Source organism: Montipora foliosa, chromosome 1 (assembly GCF_036669935.1).
Source record: "Montipora foliosa isolate CH-2021 chromosome 1, ASM3666993v2, whole genome shotgun sequence".
Taxonomy (NCBI): Eukaryota; Metazoa; Cnidaria; class Anthozoa; order Scleractinia; family Acroporidae; genus Montipora; species Montipora foliosa.
Genome location: NC_090869.1, coordinates 21,442,511 through 21,460,010, shown reverse-complemented (window position 1 = coordinate 21,460,010; position 17,500 = coordinate 21,442,511). Strand labels below are relative to the sequence as shown.

The window sequence follows — 17,500 nt, the reverse complement described above, 5'->3', positions numbered from 1 at the left end:
GACTCTATAGAAAAGTGGGCAGGTATTCGTGAACCAAACCTATCAAACATGTTCTTTTATTTCCACAATTGAATATTGCCTGTTGTCACTGTACGTGCATCTTTCTTCAAAAGCTTCTGACTAATACATGTAAATCATTTGCATGTGGTCACCCTGTGTGACCCTGAATTCTGTAGTTGCTCCTCATTATTTTTGCTTCTTATGCACTTTAACAGCTGCTTTGATAAACTGATGGGTCATATTGAGATGAAACCAAGAACAGTTGTGTTAGGAAGAGAGGTGTGTGCTATGTTTTTTGCATTCTTACATGTATTTAGATGAATACCAAAGTGGAAACTTGCATTTTTGGTATAAACTTGAATTGACAACTCCTTTGCTACATGTTAGTGGAGCTTGGGTGCTTGAGACATCCTGGAGCTAATCTGCTATTGGCAGCCATCTCCTACTGGTAGGCTAAGAGTGCTCCCTTGGCTGGGAAAGCCTTGCAACACAGCCATGAGCTCCAGTGCAGTACTGAACATAATTATGCACCTGTCACACTGATAAAAAGCAGTGAAAAAAAGGGGGAAGGAAGGGAAAACAACATAATAATAATAATAATAATAATAATAATAATAGGTATTTATATAGCGCTCATGTCCTATGTTCAAGGCGCTTTACAATAATTGACCTTTCTATCTAAGCATAATAATGATAAAATGAATAAGAAAATACTCTAGTAATTAAAAATACCTAAAAATATGATAGTAATAATATAAGTTACAATAAGGTTCTAGAATAATGGGGAATTATCTAAATATTTCTTGAAAAGATACTCCACAAACACGTTTTTTTGTGACACAACCAAAATGCTATGCTATGTTTATGCCCTACATCACGCAGGCGTAGGAAATTATGGTTCATGCACCTCCAAGTGAGATTAATAATATTTTATTCTGCAGAGAAATATACATGTACATGTAAAAAAAGGGAAACATTACATGTATGTCACTGACAACAACTGGCATATGAGTGCTCTTGTTTTCAACTCCATAAAAATACATCGAACAGCATACTGGTACATGTATTTTTGTGTAGAAATAATTACACTCAGTCTGACATACATGCATGCAAGTTGTGGTTATGGACAACTTCGGGCAAGCTATAATTTCATCTTACTCTGAGTCTCTGAGGAGCTAGCCCCAAAAAGATTTGTATTCTTTCTTTTTCTCTCTCAAACTGTCTGCTAATCACTTAGTTGCATTAAAAAAAAAAAACCAACTTTGCCACACTTACATGTATGTTCAAATGATGCTTTAAATACCGGTCGGCAACCCACAATTAGAAAGCGCTAGCCCGAAACGTCATTACGCTAGCCCCTGGCCATTGAAAAGCCTTTTTGTCATGCCCTGCTTTGAGGAACTGAATGAAAATACATACCTGTATGTACATGTAGGTTTCAATTACAGAGATAATACATGTGCAGTATACAATGAAAGTAGTTGACATGTATGTGTCATGACCTTTTGTGGCTGACAGGGACGTGTAGTGTTACTGAATATTGCTTGTGGACCACTTCCAGTACTCTGTGTTGAAATCCCATAATGTGCACTTCAAAGATCATTCAGCTAGATGCACATTTATTTCATTTTACCCAATGGCATGTACATGTACAGCTGTAAGGCCAGTGAAGTGAGTAAGAGCATTATCGAGGGCAAGTTGTGGGGCTACAGGAGAGTAATGGCCAGCACCCACTCCTACATATATTGTACATGTAGGTTACACTCTCTGGAAGGAGCCATAGGAAAAAGGCTCCCTCAGGTTGCCTTCAACTTCAGTTGTCCTCTTGTCTTGTTACGACCAAAATTTTCCTTTCAAGAAAGTGGATGAAAAGTGTCACTGAAAGGAAAACCAAGAAATTTGTATTGTTTACTTACTGAAGAAAAATTATTGTTTTCTTTTCAGTCAGCCACTCAGAAGTTTCCTCGAAACGTTATTTGTAATCAGAAATATAACATCATAACCTTTATTCCTTTGGTAAGTGTTTGACATTGGCTGACAATGTACTGATTCATCACTGCCTATTAAGTTGACCTTCATATGTTTTTACTTTCATTTCAGACTCTGTATAACCAGTTTAAGTTCTTTCTCAACATGTACTTCCTTATCGTTGCATCATCTCAGTTTATTCCAGAACTGAGAATTGGATATCTTTACACTTACTGGGGACCCTTGGTGAGCGTGGTTATCAACTTCATACTTGTATACTGTTATAGTAATAAACTGATAATTATGTTATAGACAGCACTTTGCTATTCTCACAGGAACCATGCACCGACTTATATTATTTTGCTATTCATGTGGGAGTCTTCCTAGAATGACTATTACAGGTTCAATAACACTGGGAAGGTCTTACCTTGTCTTTAATTCTTAAAAATTAAAAATTTAATTTAATATTATAGTTTGTTACTGTTTAAAGTCAATGGTTTATACTGCCCTGTCAAAGTTAAGTTAATGAGCTGAGGCAGTTGAACAACCATAACAAAAAAGTATTAATTAAACTGTACTTGGTAAAGTTGCTGTTTTCACTAAGATTTGGTAATTAAAAAAAGAGTCATGATGGAGTTTGATGTAAAGGTCTGTTATATAATATTTATTCAATGGTTCTTTGAGTTCTCTTGGAGTTCACTTTAATTAATGATAATTATTATTGTTGTAACTTGGAATGTACATGTATCCACCTTCTTTGGTTGTTTAAAATGTCACAGTTCTATCCACCAGATTATTCAGTGTTCAGCAAAGAAGGGCTAACCTTTCTTTGGAAACAGTAAAAAAACTGGTGCTTATAGTTTGTTTTTTACAGTATCCTTTTTATACACCCTAGATGAGACCTTTTTTCCGTGCAAATTTTCCCACTGACTGTAATGCCCGAATACGCAGATCAGTACACATACCAGTATTCTGACAGCCTACTGTACAAACCACTACTAACAACACTGTAAATAAATATGAAAAAGCACACTTGGAAAACCGATAATACATGTACATTGTAAAAAACTTTAACCTGCTGGAAAACATTATTATTTTACTTTTTCTTCACAGGCTTTTGTTGTGTTTGTTACAATGTGCCGAGAGGCTTATGATGACTTTATCAGGTTTAGAAGAGACAGAGAGGTTAATTCACAGCAATACAAGAAACTAACCAAAAAAGGTGATTGATTAGTTATGGAATATTAGATAAATAACAATAGTGTTCACCTCCTCTTGTATAGTTTTCTCTTTGCAAATTCCAAAAGTTACAGAGGTCCAAATTCATTTTCACCCACTTTTTTCCCTTACACTGTACTCCTTACAAGTATGTTAATTAATCTACTGTTCAACTACATTTGCGTCTGATCTATGTGCTCAACCACGTCCCCCTTCTGACTTACTGTATGGCCTCATACACTGTACATCATAAGCCTTTTGAAACATTACTGCCAAGTCAGCTACATTTTACTGGAGATTGTTGTTAACTTTAATATTAATTTTGGCAAATTTACCTTTCCATTTCGCATTAATTCAATATTAATATTTCTTTAGGTGTTGTCAATGTGCCAAGCTCAGCAATTAAAGTTTCAGACCTTATCATTGTTGAAAAGGTATGAGTGTGAGAAATAAACAGTTAATGTTGATCTGTAGCTATTAATTTTTAGTGAGGAACTGTACGTTGAAAATATTTTTCACCAGAAGTCTTTTGAAAGTACATGTAGAGCTCATACCAAAAATTATAATGGTGACAGGACTAGAAAGGTCCACTTCATTATGGCATGCACTGACTGTATGAAAATGACCTAATGCATGTACGATTACAGTGTACATGATTGAGTGAAAATGACAATTCCAATGGTTGATGTTACTATATGTACCACAAGAGTTGACCAAAGTGAAATTCACCATTTAAAACAGGTGGATCTCTTTGAATTTGGTGTGGTGGACTTCAGGTACACCATACTGTACAAGTTAACATTAATCACTGCTTTGGCTTGGACAAGGACCTTACCTGCTTTGGGCAACTTTGTGATAAGTTAACTCATCTTCATGTATATAATGCATTGTACTTCATAGGATCAGAGAGTTCCAGCAGATATGGTATTCCTTAGGACATCTGAAAAGAATGGTAGGGTTTGCACTCACATTGGATCCGTAGATAAAGGTACACGTACAATGCTCACAGTCTTAAAAACGAGAGTACAGCTGTAAATGAGTGGAAGATAAGTGCCTGAGCTTATCAGAGAATTCTGCTCTTGCAAGTTAAGGCCTACTGAACATAGGTACGGTACACTGTATCATCCCTTTTACGGGCAAATCCTTGCGACCCAGCAGTGAGCTTCATGTACCTACCATTCCAGGTTCATAATGATTGAATCAGTGAAAGGAAAAGTAGACGATGGAAGGAATATTAAAGCATTGCTAACATTGAAGACTTTTGTAACCCTTCACAGAAAATGAGAGGAAATATCCTAGATGAGGCAAAGCCACAATGAATTATTTTAATTGAGCCTGAACTTTGAATTTTGGCTGCTGACTGAGAGACTCTTCATCCTATATACTATTTACCTGTAAGCCCACACTCAAAGAATGCTCAGACATTTCGAACTTATTATTACTCTAATTACATGTAATATTAACTTTTATATGTTACGGTTTTAGGGATAACCATTTTTGTCCATTTTTCAGGTGCTTGCTTTCTCAGAACAGATCAGATGGATGGTGAAACCGACTGGAAACTACGTTTGACTGTAGCACCATGTCAGAGGCTCCCCTGTGATGCTGTAAGTCAGCTTTTGCTCTTTTTAATTAAGTTTTTTTTAACTACAGTGTCTCTGAGGCTGACTATACTTCCATATGTGAAACAGCCGTAAGCCATTCTGATTGGCTGTATAGGCTTTTTTCACACCTGAAAATAAAGTTTATAGATTTCTACAAATGAGCTTTTATGTAATAATTCTGGTGTTACGTGAAATAAAATTGTATACTATACATTGTAGGTACTTAATTAAGGTGGCTCAAACTAGTTTCAACAATTTGGAGGGACTGTCTTATTCGGAAGGATTAACTCTACAACATTGTTTCATTTAATGGCAATGTTATGGCATCATATGAAACACCAATAATACTTTAACAAGGTGCACATGTTAATGTGATGTAATAAATTACCGTGGTAACAAAAGAACCATAAAAAAAAACGCCCCATATTTTGTGTTAATGCTCTTACCGGTATATCTCAAAAACGAAGCGGGTGACCCCATTTTTTATTTCTGAAAAGTGATTAGCAGGCTAAGATGAAACTCTCTGCAAAGTTTAAAAAATTCTCTGGAACGGATTCAGAGCCATGTTGTGGTATCATAACATTGCCGTTAAGTGAAACAGTTGGGTAGATTCAATCCTTCCAAATATTACAGTTTGTTGAAAGTGTTAAAACTGGTTTCAGCCTCCTTAACTCCCAAAAGAGGCCTCAGACGAGTGTACGTTGTGGGGTTTATGCTTTTGGGACTATTAGGTTCTTTTCATTCGAGTGAAGAGATTCTGTATACCGCTTATCAGTATTCGCCCTTGTCACACGGCGGCCATATTGTACCACGCCAATCCTCGCAGTGGAAACCATGGGGGTGAAAAACAAAGCTTTTTTGGTCTCCCGGGACAACATGGCCGCCGTGTGACAAGGGCGAATACCAAAAATCAGTGAAAAGTGTTTGATTTAATTTCATTCTTGCAAAATGTCATGCTAAGGGTGAACTGGTTCGGAAGATTGAAATGACACGCAACGGGTTTTTCAAAATGGCGAAGATGTTTGCGGAAGCGGTCGACCGAAAAGACTAGAGTCAAACCGTTTGCAGATGTCATTATAAAGGCAGCACTTTCTCTTCAGTTATTTAAAGACCCTGCAGTGAGTGTTGGTCCGGCCGGAGTTGTGATCCTGCGACCGCCCGCACTGGAGTCCAATGCTCATCCAATTGAGTCAACCGGTCGGCGGTTTACTCAAGCTACAGCTAAATAATTGCACCAATGTCTGGTTTATTATTTCCTAGGATATGCTGAATATCAGTGCATCTGTCTATGCGGAGAAGCCTCAGACAGACATTCATAGTTTTGTTGGCACATTTACACGGGTAAGAATCTTCGTTATATTCGCGGAGTAAAGAAGGAAGATGCGGATGTTGTAGCTTGAAAAAGTAGTGTTCATTAGTAAGGGTGCTCTCTTTTTTCCTTGCAGTATGATGGAGAAAGGACCGAAATACCACTTAGCATTGAGAACACAATGTGGGCAAACACAGTGATAGCCTCAGGTTTGTTGTTGAAGACTGAACTCTAAGCTGAGTTAGAGTGGGGCAAGTCAATTAACCTTTTTCCAGGTGACATACATCGTACCCCCTTGGTGGACATTTCTTTCAATGTTTATTCCCTGGAGTTCAAGCTAAGGGTATTGATTTCTAATGGTGTCGCGCAAGGGATCGTGGGAAGGTTGTCAATCGGGATGCTGGATGCTGTGTCATTTAGGGTTCGGCTGCCGTCTTCGTGCGGCTGACCACTCACAGCGATGGCGCTGCGGTGAGAGCACTCGCCTCTCACTAATGTAGCCCAGGTTCGATTCCCAGACTCGGCGTCATATGTGGATTGAATTTGTTATTCCAAGCGCAGAACATCAGATCATGTGCTTGATTCGCTTGCGTTAACTTGCACATGTCTAGAATTTGGAGTGTTTCTCTCCAAGTCTAATGAAATTGAGGTGCGGTTCGTGCATTTGGCTACTTTTGAGTAAAGGACCATCGTCCGGGTAAGTGAACTCCTGAGCAGGACTACACTCACCCGGACGATCGTACTTAAGGACGGTGCCTACTAATTCAAATGCATTTTTGCGTGGCTGTATGGATATGCGGGAAAGCAGATCTCAACAAGTGTTATTAAATTCCAAAAAGAAATTGGGGGCAACCACGCATTTTCCAAAGATAATTAATCAACAATGTTAGTAAAGAGCTCTAAAATACAAAGCAATATATGGCGTTCCTTCCAAATTAAAAGCTTGATTATCTGAAAAATGCATGGCTACCCCCAATTTTCTTTTTGGATAGCAAGAGCACTTGGTAAGTTCTGCTTTCTCCGAAAGAGTTTTAAACCGCGCAAAAATATCCCTTCATTAGTAAGCACTACCGATAGGAAATCCGAGTGTCTGGAGATGCGCATAACGTATGCGCAATAACAATAGTAGGCACCGTCCTTAATTAACATTCAACTATCTTAACGGTAAAAAACGCAACCTACTTTTTCAGGCACAGCAGTCGGTGTGGTGATATACACAGGTTCAGAGACACGAAGTGTTATGAACACCTCAAACCCCGAGACAAAGGTATTTTCCCATAATATTTGCTCTTGTAGCACATACACCATGTATCAATGAAAGAATAGGGTCATCGTTGTAAGAGATTCGCAAGTGGTTAAGCTTCTAAACCCTTCAGTTATACCCTCAAGGGTTCCCCATTAATTAACGAGTGTCTAAGTTCTAGCAGTTTACAAGCAGGCTCTTTCGTTGAAATGGCGAGTGGTCGAAATGTAGGGGCTTGGTCACTAGTTTGGTGACGGAACCCCTTACATGTATATATCGACCGCGCGCCATTCTCAACAAGTTTAGAGCAAAGAAAAAAAAAAGAAAGAAAGAGAAAAAAAGAAAAAAAGAAAGCCGACTTGCGGCTTCCCTCGTCCATCGGCGGTTGATTGTATTTTCTTTTATTTTTCATCACAAAGTTCATTGATAAGCTGAAAAAAATTGTATCTCTGCCTAGTTTTTGAGCCAATCTGGGGCCTTTTTTTGGGCGTCGCAATTCCCTCTGTATCTCAAGAAGGGAGAGGTTTTAAATCGTCAAACTTCACAGCTATTCTGCTTTTTGTTAACTTGAAAACATGTTGGAAGATCAGCTTTCCAAAACTAGCGGATGGCAGTTTTGCAAATGGCTTTTCGAGAAACGGGCCCCAGGAACCAATCAAAGCCAAATGCAACTTGATGACACGTATTTTCCCGCGCTTTGCTTCGAGTGCTAATTGTTTCATCTGATAGTTTGACCCTTTGGATTTTGGATACCAGCAGTCGCCTTATTTCCCCCACGAATTGGAGAGATGGTTGCGAGTGGAAATTATTGCATTACGTTCTTGCCTGCCTGGAGTTCTTGTCTCTGTTTTTTCTTTGATTCTCGGTTTTTGTGGGAAAAGGAAGGGATTACTGGCAGTATTTCCTTGCTTGTCCTGAAACGAACTTGAAATTGTTACAAAATGTTCCACGCTATATTTTTCGGAATTCTTTTTTTCATTGTGTTTGAAAGAAACGCCATTTTTATTGAACAACCCCAACTTCATTTTGTAACTTTTGTAAAGCTTTGTAAGTTCTCTTGTACTTCTCACTACTATGAGATAACCAACTATGTAACTAAAGTGTTCATAATGACTAGTTAGCGTTGTTTTAGTCACTCTCAGCATTTTAGGAATGAATTAAGCACGTCGTTATTATTACAGTTTTATTTAATTACTGTTTTACAGGTGTAGAGCCATTTTGTATTTATGGAGATACCGTAAATAAACCACGCAACATCCACATCAATATTGTATTATTATTATTATTATTATTATTATTATTATTATTATCATCATCATCATCATTATTATTATTATTGATCACATTTCTTTATGCTCTTAGTTTGGATTAACCGATTTGGAGGTCAACAACCTGACAAAAGTGCTGTTTTTAGCCACTATGAGCATCTCGTTCGTCATGGTATCAATTAAGGTATTTACTTAGTCCGCCTTATAAGCTGTAGGAGTAATGTTTTTCCATTTGGTTGTTCACTTAATGAAGGACAAGAGAATCAGTCACTGAAAGGCGCATCAGGTCAGGGAAATCATAAATTTTATTGAGATCCATTTGTTGTGGTGGACACGTCTGGATAGGCGAAACGTGCAGAATTAATTAATAGTTTTAGATTGCGCCGTGAAGGGTGCCTGTACGAACTACTGAGACGAACTTTCTGTGTTATTCTTCCGCGGTTTAGGAGTCCAGGTTTTTAAGAACTGTTTCAGTTTTCCGCTCCATCAGTTCCGTGGTTCGTCACGCGATATCGCGGCTTTCCAATGTTGTATCCAACATAATAGGCGTGTTTTTTTGCCAAGCGTGTGTCTCTTTCGATTCTCGCGCGTCGAACAGGTTAATTTACCCTTGGATTAATAACGTCTGTCATGCAGGCAACATATTTTGATTCGAAAGTAATATTGCTTATCAGGCGTGATAGGGAACAAACCAACCCATTCGCAAATAAGGCCATGGACTGAATGTGATTAAAAACTCAGAGCGACGGTAGTAATAAAATCATTTTTTCCTTACCTAATAATAGACGTGGAAGTTAAATTCTCATTTCGTCTCTTAGGGTTTTAATGGGCCGTGGTATCGCTACTTCTTTCGCTTCGTCCTTTTGTTTTCCTACATCATTCCACTGAGGTAAGTCCCTGACTGTCCGAGTTCTCACTGATAATATTGTTCATTCTTGTTTTCTCTTGACGACTTTGATGTGCTAGTTTATTATTTTATTGAAGCTGGGATCCTCGCAATTATGAACGCAGTTTTAGCTATTGCGTAGAGAAGCCTGAAAAATTCAGGACTTCAGCGGGGTTAGAATCCGTAACCTAAAAGCATAAAAATTCTCTTCTTTTGACTTGTCTCTCTGTTTTGAGAAGTTGCCAGGTACATTGTATCAACTTATAATTATACTAACTGAGCGCGAGGGCCGTACTGGGGAATATTGGCCCGAGGTCGTGGCAGTACGGAGCGATCGTAGCGAGATTCGTACAAAAACGACCGGTTCGGTGCCGAGAAAGTGAGGTTAGTAATTTGTTTATTATATGGCATCGTTTCTTTGAGCAATCGGACACTTTTCCGCTTGGTGAATGTTCGTAATCTTCGTCTTTCTGGTTCCATCAGCGAACTTTGAATGGTAGCCTTTTACATGTGAACCTAAATTCCGCTTTTTTTTGTGTTTCGCTTAACTTGAATTTCGCGGGAGAGAGAAAAAATACGGAAACGGATCGTTTCCATGGTGATGGTCCGTACTGTAAAATCCCGACCAAAAACTAACCAATCATAGTGCTCCAAATAGCCTGAAAATTGCTTGCCATATAATAAATATGGATAACAGGCAAGAAATGAGCTCAAGTTCTGTTGTTGCTTGTTGTTCGGTAATGACTATGCTCGCACTCCACGGGTTTAGGGGTAACACTGCTTTTGAGAGTGGGACCCGCGTTGAATTAGTTAGACTGAAATTTGCGCTTTGCCGAAAATAGCGGAAACTGCTTATATTTCGTCCTCGTGTTCTAAGCTGCCTAATGAGTCAATGAGTCGCATCCAGCGTTGTGATTGACCGCTCTCGACCCAATTTAAACCGAGTTTAACTGCCCACTAACTGTCGCAGCCAACATGAGAGTCGGAAAATGAGGAAACTTTGTTGAAAGTTGAGCTTCAGATTCCGTGTATTTGAGAAAGACCCCGTAAGTGTGCCTTGATGCAACCACCCTTTGCATTTACTTTATCTGTGCTGTTACAATACACTTTGCCCCAAACGGCGACTGCAAGGTCAAGTAATATTATAGCCTACAGTGCGAGCGTCTTATCGAGTCGCCCGAACTCCATCGAGCGGCCATGTTGGTTGAATGTTGTGAGGTGATGGGACTTGACCTACCCCCTTGGTGGCAATTTAGGCCTCTCCCCAAACTTCCTCTGCCCCCCAGAAATTCAAGATGGCGGCCAAAAATTTCGGGGAGGATTATGTTTAGCCCGTGACCAAGAAAATACCCCTGCACTGCAGGCTAGTAATATTATGGAATACTCAGTTCTTGTTGCTACCGTTCTTTCAGTAACGACTATGCTCGCACTCCCAGATGTAGCAGTAATACTGCTTTTCAGAGTCGGCCTCGCTAACTTTAGTTATTTATTTGTTATCTTGTTTGTAGTCTCAGAGTAAGCCTGGATTTGGGCAAAGTGGTGTATTCATGGATGATAATACACGACAAAGCTATTCCCGGTACAGTGGTACGAAGCAGCACGATACCCGAGGAACTGGGAAGGATTGGGTACCTGCTGTCTGACAAAACAGGGACACTCACTGAAAATGAAATGGTACTAGAGAGTTAAATTAAACAAAGGCGCATTGACGGCAACTGATTGTGCAAGGGACAACACCTCATTTTCGGATGCCGTGATTCGCTCAGAAGCGGTGTTTCCGAGTTATGAGGGAGGAGCGACGGTTTTCTTTTGTCTTTATTTATGGAAATCCTCGTAATCAACCTTATGCAAATTGCTGCCAAATTTGGATTGACTTAAGGCCGGAAAATATTTTAACGACCTAATTTTCATACGGGTGAATGATATAAATCAAAACTAAGGAATAGTGTATAGTGTAAGATTTTGGAAATCCGTAACTTTGAAGCCCCCCTCCTTCTCCCCAACCAATATGGCGCCGAAAATCGTGAAAATGAATTTTAGAATTGATGGCGTATTAGCTGACGTAAAAACCGAGCTGGCAATCGTTCGTCGGTTATTATTTAAGCATAACCGTTTATCTCTTATCAGGTTTTCAAGCGTTTGCATCTGGGAACTGTTTCGTTTGGGACAGACTCTATGGAAGAGGTAAGGAGCTTTACCTGCTAGGTTGGCTAATTTTTATGGGATTTTATTATTTAAACAGAGTTCAGCCGGTGCCTCGCAAGACCGCGTTTTAAACGCGTTATATTTTGGCCAGTTCTTGTGTTGAAAGTGCACCTAACCTCAAATTATTTACGTTAGCAAAACTAGTTAAATATCAAACAAATATTTACCTATGCTTCTCTAGATTTTACTTTTTCATGTGCCTCATAAAGTATGTAAGAGAAAGACGCTGGCAATCGCTTTTCCCATGGTCGAAGCAGTGAGAAGCACGGGCCTATTCCTTCTAGGACGTAATAAACTCCTTAGCATTATAGTTTTGAAAGAACTTTGGCAATGTAAATTAGTTCTTGACGTCATTGAAGGAATAGACCCATACCGCTCACTAGCTCGGCCATGGGACAAGTGAATGTCAGCTTTGTTACTCTGTCGTACCTCATTAGGCCTAGTAAAAGTAAAATCTAGGGAAGCAAAGGTGAAATATACATGTATGTTAGACATTTACCTTTTGCAAAAGAAACTACTTTGAAGTTAGGTGCTCTTTAAGGGCAGTGTAGGAGTAAGGATGGTACAGTCGGTTAGTGCGCGGCCTTGGTGCACGAGATCCTGAGTTCGATTCCCAGATCTGGCATCCTTGTTTCAACTTCTTTCCTTTCAGTGTAGCTTAAGTAGCTTTAAATACCCGTAGAACGGAGCACTGATGGAGAGTTGGGAGTAAAATGAGCGCACCGTCGACCTCAGGTTTGTTACGAGTTATCGACGTTAAATAACCTACCTGCTCTGGAGCTAAAGCGATTGTTCAGACTTTGAACCGGTCCAAAGTGTTTATAATTATGTTTATTGTAAGAGATTTATTTTCACAGGAATTTGAAGAAAATATGGAGAGACAAGCATGCGTTTGGTTACCTGATTTTCTTTGCGTGAAGAATGTTTGTTAGAATAATATGTGCTTCGAGAACAGTACAACTGAGACCGTGTTCTTTGCAGGTTGTCGCCCACGTTAAGTCCTCGTATAATCCAAGCACAGGTTTGACGTCCAAGAAGCCTGGACAGGCTGGATCAAAGGTTTATTCAACCTTCCTTTATAAATGAATTGCCTCTTGAAGTACTTTAGTCGCATAAGGTGTAAAACATAACCACTGGAAGTAAGATAAAGCTTCGTGTCTGCGATGAACGGCTTAGTCAGTTTGGTCATCTTCTTGCTTGTTGTTAAGGAAATGCTAAAACAGTGATTCGGTGATTTTTTTTATCTTATCGTTTGTGTGTGTTCTCTCAAAGTATTGACATGCCAATTGTGTGAATCACATGTAATTGATCACACAATTCCTTCCATGACGTATTGACAAAACAAATGTGAAAGAAAAATCGAAGGATGACCATTCAAATTGGTAAAATTGGTACAAAGCTAGAATTTTGATTTGTACCACTTGTTACCCAATGAGATAACGTATTTGAATAAATGCGTTAACAGAGTCTTTTTTTAACAGGTTCGTCGTACTGTTGTCACACGAGTGCATGAAGCCGTCAAAGCACTTGCGTTATGTCATAATGTCACGCCAGTCACTGATGATACGGAAAACCAATCAACCCGATTACGCGTTGATAGCGTGACAAGTGAGGAAAGCGACGGAGACGGTTTGGAAGCAGGAAAAATGGTGAACTATCAAGCTTCTAGTCCAGACGAGGTAATGTCAAGGGTCCCTTTTTGTCAAGGATGTTCGTTGTTCCATTGGCACAGTAGTGCCCTTCGATTGGTGTACAGCGACGCAAATAAGAGGCTTTTTTTCGCAGTGTCGGGTGTCTCGCCTTCCATCCATCTATCTCGGGTTGGAATTGGCGTTATATGTGCGTTGGGTTGTTAGCTATCTTATCTTCTGCAAAAAGATTGTTTCACCGGGATGCTCCAGAAACCAACATTTGATCAATTTGGTTCTTACTGGGCCATAAAAGAGTCTTCAGTCCTGTACAATAATTGTGTAACAATAACGATAAAAGAACTAAAGCAAAGCTAAACTAAAGCGGAAAATGGTTGTCACATTTCTTTATCAAATCGAGGCAGAAGGGCAGTCTGTTACATGCACAATAGCCTTTTCGTTTTTCATCTTTCTAGTGCCTGCCGCGAAAATTACATTTCTTTCACAGTCATGCTCCAGCTAACTTATTTCAGCTTAAAAACGGTGCTTGGCGAAGAAACGTGTGCGCTATTCTGGTAATATCTTATCCGTTCTTTTTTATTCAGGTTGCCTTAGTAACGTGGACTGAAAGCGTGGGATTGACTTTGGTTCATAGAGATCTATCGAGCATGCGTCTACGGACCCCTTATGGTCAAAGTCTTGTTTTCAACATCTTACAGATTTTTCCATTCACTTCCGAAAGCAAGAGAATGGGCATCATTGTCAGGGTAACATATTTCTTTGTACAAATTACTGCTCGTTTATTTTTGTAAGTTTATGCCAGCCCACGTCTTCATTTTCATTTTTAAGATCAAAGTCATGATCAGTTGCTGCATACAGTTGACGGGCTAGTTCTTGCACGAAGTTGTGCAACAAAAAAGCACGCCATTTACCGTCTTGTTCTTTTTCCTTTTGTGAACACCGTTGATTCTCAAAGTACTTATAACTATATGCGAAGTTGTAAGGTGGGGTTATTTCCGTGTTTCCCGTATTTTATCAACACTGATCGTTAATGTGGATGTTGCGTTATTGCAGCGCACGAATCGAACTTAAGCACGTGGATTTATACATTAATATTAATAATAATAATATTAATAATAATAATAATAATAATAATAATACAATATTGATGTGGATGTTGCGTTATTGCAGCGCACGAATCGAACTAAAAAGCAACTTGCCTAGGTCAACACGTTTAAAGAGACCGTTAATCGTGCGGCATACGCTTGACTAAGGCTTGGCTCACAGAAAATTTAAGCTTCCGTTTTGTGCTGTTTGTTTCAGGACATGTCATCAGGAGAAATAACGTTTTATATGAAGGGTGCAGACACTATCATGAGCGGTATTGTGCAATACAACGATTGGCTAGAGGAAGAGGTAATCGGGACCTTTGGTCTCGACTCCGAGGACGATTTTTCTTTCTGAGCATGCGCACTAAGAAAATGACGAACTTAGAACGATGTGCACGTGCTCAGATTAGAAAACTTCGTCCTCGTATTCCGAATTCAAGATCGCTAATGCCATTAAAAAGGGAAGGGTGAAAAAGTAGTTTCCATCGTACTTTCAAGCTTTTGGGTCTAAAATTAATTTCACTGACGAAGTGTATTATTCATTGTGTATGTTTGCGAGTTTGGTGGGGTTTGTGGTGCGACCAGCAGCTGCCTGTAGCGGTTGGCTAATTGGCATTAGGGTCTCATTTCTCCTGTTCTCTTCTTTTTTTCTTCAAGTGTGGAAACATGGCTCGTGAAGGCCTCAGAACACTCGTTGTGGCCAAGAAAGTCTTGACGGAAGATCAGTATCAGGATTTTGAGGTTTGAGCATAAGAGTGTGTTATGCCTAATCTCGACAACTTGAGGCAATCGAAAATAGGCACTAAAGTGTGGCTAAGTGCTTTGAAAAATAGGGAGATTAAGGTTACTTTTTATAGCAAATGGTGAACGTCAAGCTGAAGTTGGCGTGTTGGCAAAAATCGAAGAGAGAATTTTCGTGGTTCTATTATTAGGCAGCAGCCTACAGATTTTGTCGTTTGCGTTTTACTTAAGTTCGGTAACTTTGACTTTTTCGACGCTGTAAAGTTTCCAATTGTAATGTATCCTTTTTTTGTCGGCAGCATCGGTACAACCAGGCCAAACTGAATATTTCAGACCGAGCAACTAAGGTATGTCGCCCATGTAGGCACGACTCTGCCCTTATCAAACTCTTCGTGGTGTAGTACTAGAGTCTGTGGGTTGAATTTTGTAGGTAATGGGTGTACAGAGGACCTTGGAGCACGACTTAGAACTGCTTTGTTTAACTGGTGTGGAAGATAAACTCCAGGTAAGAATTAGCAAGAAGAAATGGAAGCATTTTAAGGTGGTTTGGCAAGAAACGTAAAGACCGGTTCACTTGCCAGGCGTTGTCAGTTCGACAGTATCGTGGCTTGCATTATAGCTGTATTTTGACACCCTGATTTTGAGTGATTCTTTCGGAAAATTCGGTGGCCCATTAATTAATAGCGCTATTTCTTACTATTGATGTAAGAATAGGCACAAGCAACATACGCAGGCCAGTTTACTCGTAGTTTAGTAGCTTTTCAAACAAAAGGTATAAGTGATCAAGACGCCACTGAGTTTGCCACTGTTGCTTTTGCTTATGCTCGAGTCGTTGGTTGAAAACGACAACGACGAGCCCCAGAAAACAATACGTTGAATGAGAAAAATCAGTTCCTACGCGCACTCCACACGTGCGTTACACGTTTTTTGTACATTTCTTTGCCTCTGTCCGTCTAACGTCTTCCTCAAATGTTTGGCAGTACGAGGCGTTCAGTTAGCAGGGATTCCAGAAAGTTGTTGCGAGCGGGCAAGCGAGAAAGCGGAGAAAAGACTGGGGAGGGGGAACAAGTTGATGACGATTTCAGGGGCCCCTGCCACCTGGCTTTGTGTTAATGGGTATTGTAAGGTTGTAACTGATGGTAAAACGTGGCGTGGAAACACAGAGCTTACGACACTGCAGCTGTTCTTTCTGTGCTTACATTTGAACCAGTATATTTAGAGATGTTGAACTGCTTATGTTATTCGTATAGATCGACGTGCGACCTACCTTAGAAATGCTTCGAAACGCTGGAATAAAGGTAACAATGCTTTAGAACTATGTGAAAGTTCATGATTCTACTAACCCGGGCCTTTCTTTCTTCCAAAAGTCGTTACTCGCAAGATTTATATAGTCCATAATTTTTTCTTTTTTTTTTTAGATATGGATGTTAACAGGTGATAAGCTTGAGACGGCAACCTGCATCGCGCAAAGTTCGCGCCTTGTTGCCAGGAACCAAATGATTCACACCTTTAAGCAGGTACACGCATGTATTTAGTTTTCATTCTGTCTTAAATTCCAATGAAATGCATTTCCGTTTAATGCTATTACTACTCACTTTAGCAAGTGATTTACAAGAAGGTGAAATTTTATCGCTAAATCGCCAACGTAGAAAATCCCAACCATGCTGTGGTGGCCGACTGCTTTGTGCATCGAGTCTTAAGTTCTCAATCCTCCTGCTTGTCTTCCCGCCTGCGGCTCGAGGCGAGCCTGCGTTATTAATGCTCTTGTCTGGATGGGATGCCTCCGGTAATTTGGCTAACAACTCAGCTTGAATTCGTGTAAGTGTTATGTTTTAATTTGCTGCGTATTGTCATTTCAGATAAGTAATCGCTCAGAGGCTCATCTTGAGCTCAACTCCCTCAGACGAAAAAATGACTGCGCGCTCATCATCAGAGGAGAATCTTTAGATGTAAGTTTAAATCAGTTATGTTCGAGATTATACCCTCTTTTGTTCGCAATAGTTGTTTTTACCAGTAAATGCTATTTTTCCTTGTAAAACTCTTTGATAATTCATCCTTGTGACTGGTAAAAGCAAACGCAGCGTTCAGATCACATGTCACCTTCCGTCGGGTCGAGTACAACTACGCCGTCTGTCTCTCTTCATCGCTGCCGATCACAAGCCAGTGTGGCCATCTCCGCAATTCTTTACTCCATCATCTCCCGCGACTTTGTCAATTCAGCGAAATGTCGGCCTTCCTCCTCCTCTTCCTCTTCTTTCCTCCACCTTGCCGAGCAGGAAGTCTCTTCCCACTGAACAGTCATCCCTCAGTACGTTTCCTCA

At 39.8% G+C, this 17,500-nt stretch overlaps 1 protein-coding gene across 2 annotated transcripts in view; it reads left to right on the top strand.

The window, feature by feature from the left end:
• The window catches only part of LOC137993035 (probable phospholipid-transporting ATPase IIA), a 30,253-nt gene that overhangs the window by 1,640 nt on the left and 11,113 nt on the right, over window positions 1-17,500 (top strand). Inside the window, exons 2-25 of one of the 2 annotated variants that reach the window (XM_068838697.1) lie at window positions 216-279; window positions 1,945-2,016; window positions 2,101-2,214; window positions 3,082-3,190; window positions 3,562-3,620; window positions 4,087-4,138; window positions 4,699-4,793; window positions 6,051-6,131; window positions 6,236-6,308; window positions 7,290-7,366; window positions 8,705-8,794; window positions 9,429-9,499; window positions 11,005-11,170; window positions 11,624-11,680; window positions 12,683-12,760; window positions 13,183-13,380; window positions 13,935-14,096; window positions 14,653-14,745; window positions 15,096-15,179; window positions 15,479-15,526; window positions 15,610-15,684; window positions 16,430-16,477; window positions 16,598-16,696; window positions 17,039-17,128. In XM_068838697.1, coding sequence (XP_068694798.1) covers window positions 216-279; window positions 1,945-2,016; window positions 2,101-2,214; window positions 3,082-3,190; window positions 3,562-3,620; window positions 4,087-4,138; window positions 4,699-4,793; window positions 6,051-6,131; window positions 6,236-6,308; window positions 7,290-7,366; window positions 8,705-8,794; window positions 9,429-9,499; window positions 11,005-11,170; window positions 11,624-11,680; window positions 12,683-12,760; window positions 13,183-13,380; window positions 13,935-14,096; window positions 14,653-14,745; window positions 15,096-15,179; window positions 15,479-15,526; window positions 15,610-15,684; window positions 16,430-16,477; window positions 16,598-16,696; window positions 17,039-17,128 — 2,155 coding nt within the window. Of the gene's footprint in view, window positions 1-215; window positions 280-1,944; window positions 2,017-2,100; window positions 2,215-3,081; window positions 3,191-3,561; window positions 3,621-4,086; window positions 4,175-4,698; window positions 4,794-6,050; window positions 6,132-6,235; window positions 6,309-7,289; window positions 7,367-8,704; window positions 8,795-9,428; window positions 9,500-11,004; window positions 11,171-11,623; window positions 11,681-12,682; window positions 12,761-13,182; window positions 13,381-13,934; window positions 14,097-14,652; window positions 14,746-15,095; window positions 15,180-15,478; window positions 15,527-15,609; window positions 15,685-16,429; window positions 16,478-16,597; window positions 16,697-17,038; window positions 17,129-17,500 lie in introns of both variants that reach the window. The other variant, XM_068838692.1, reaches the window with a different exon arrangement.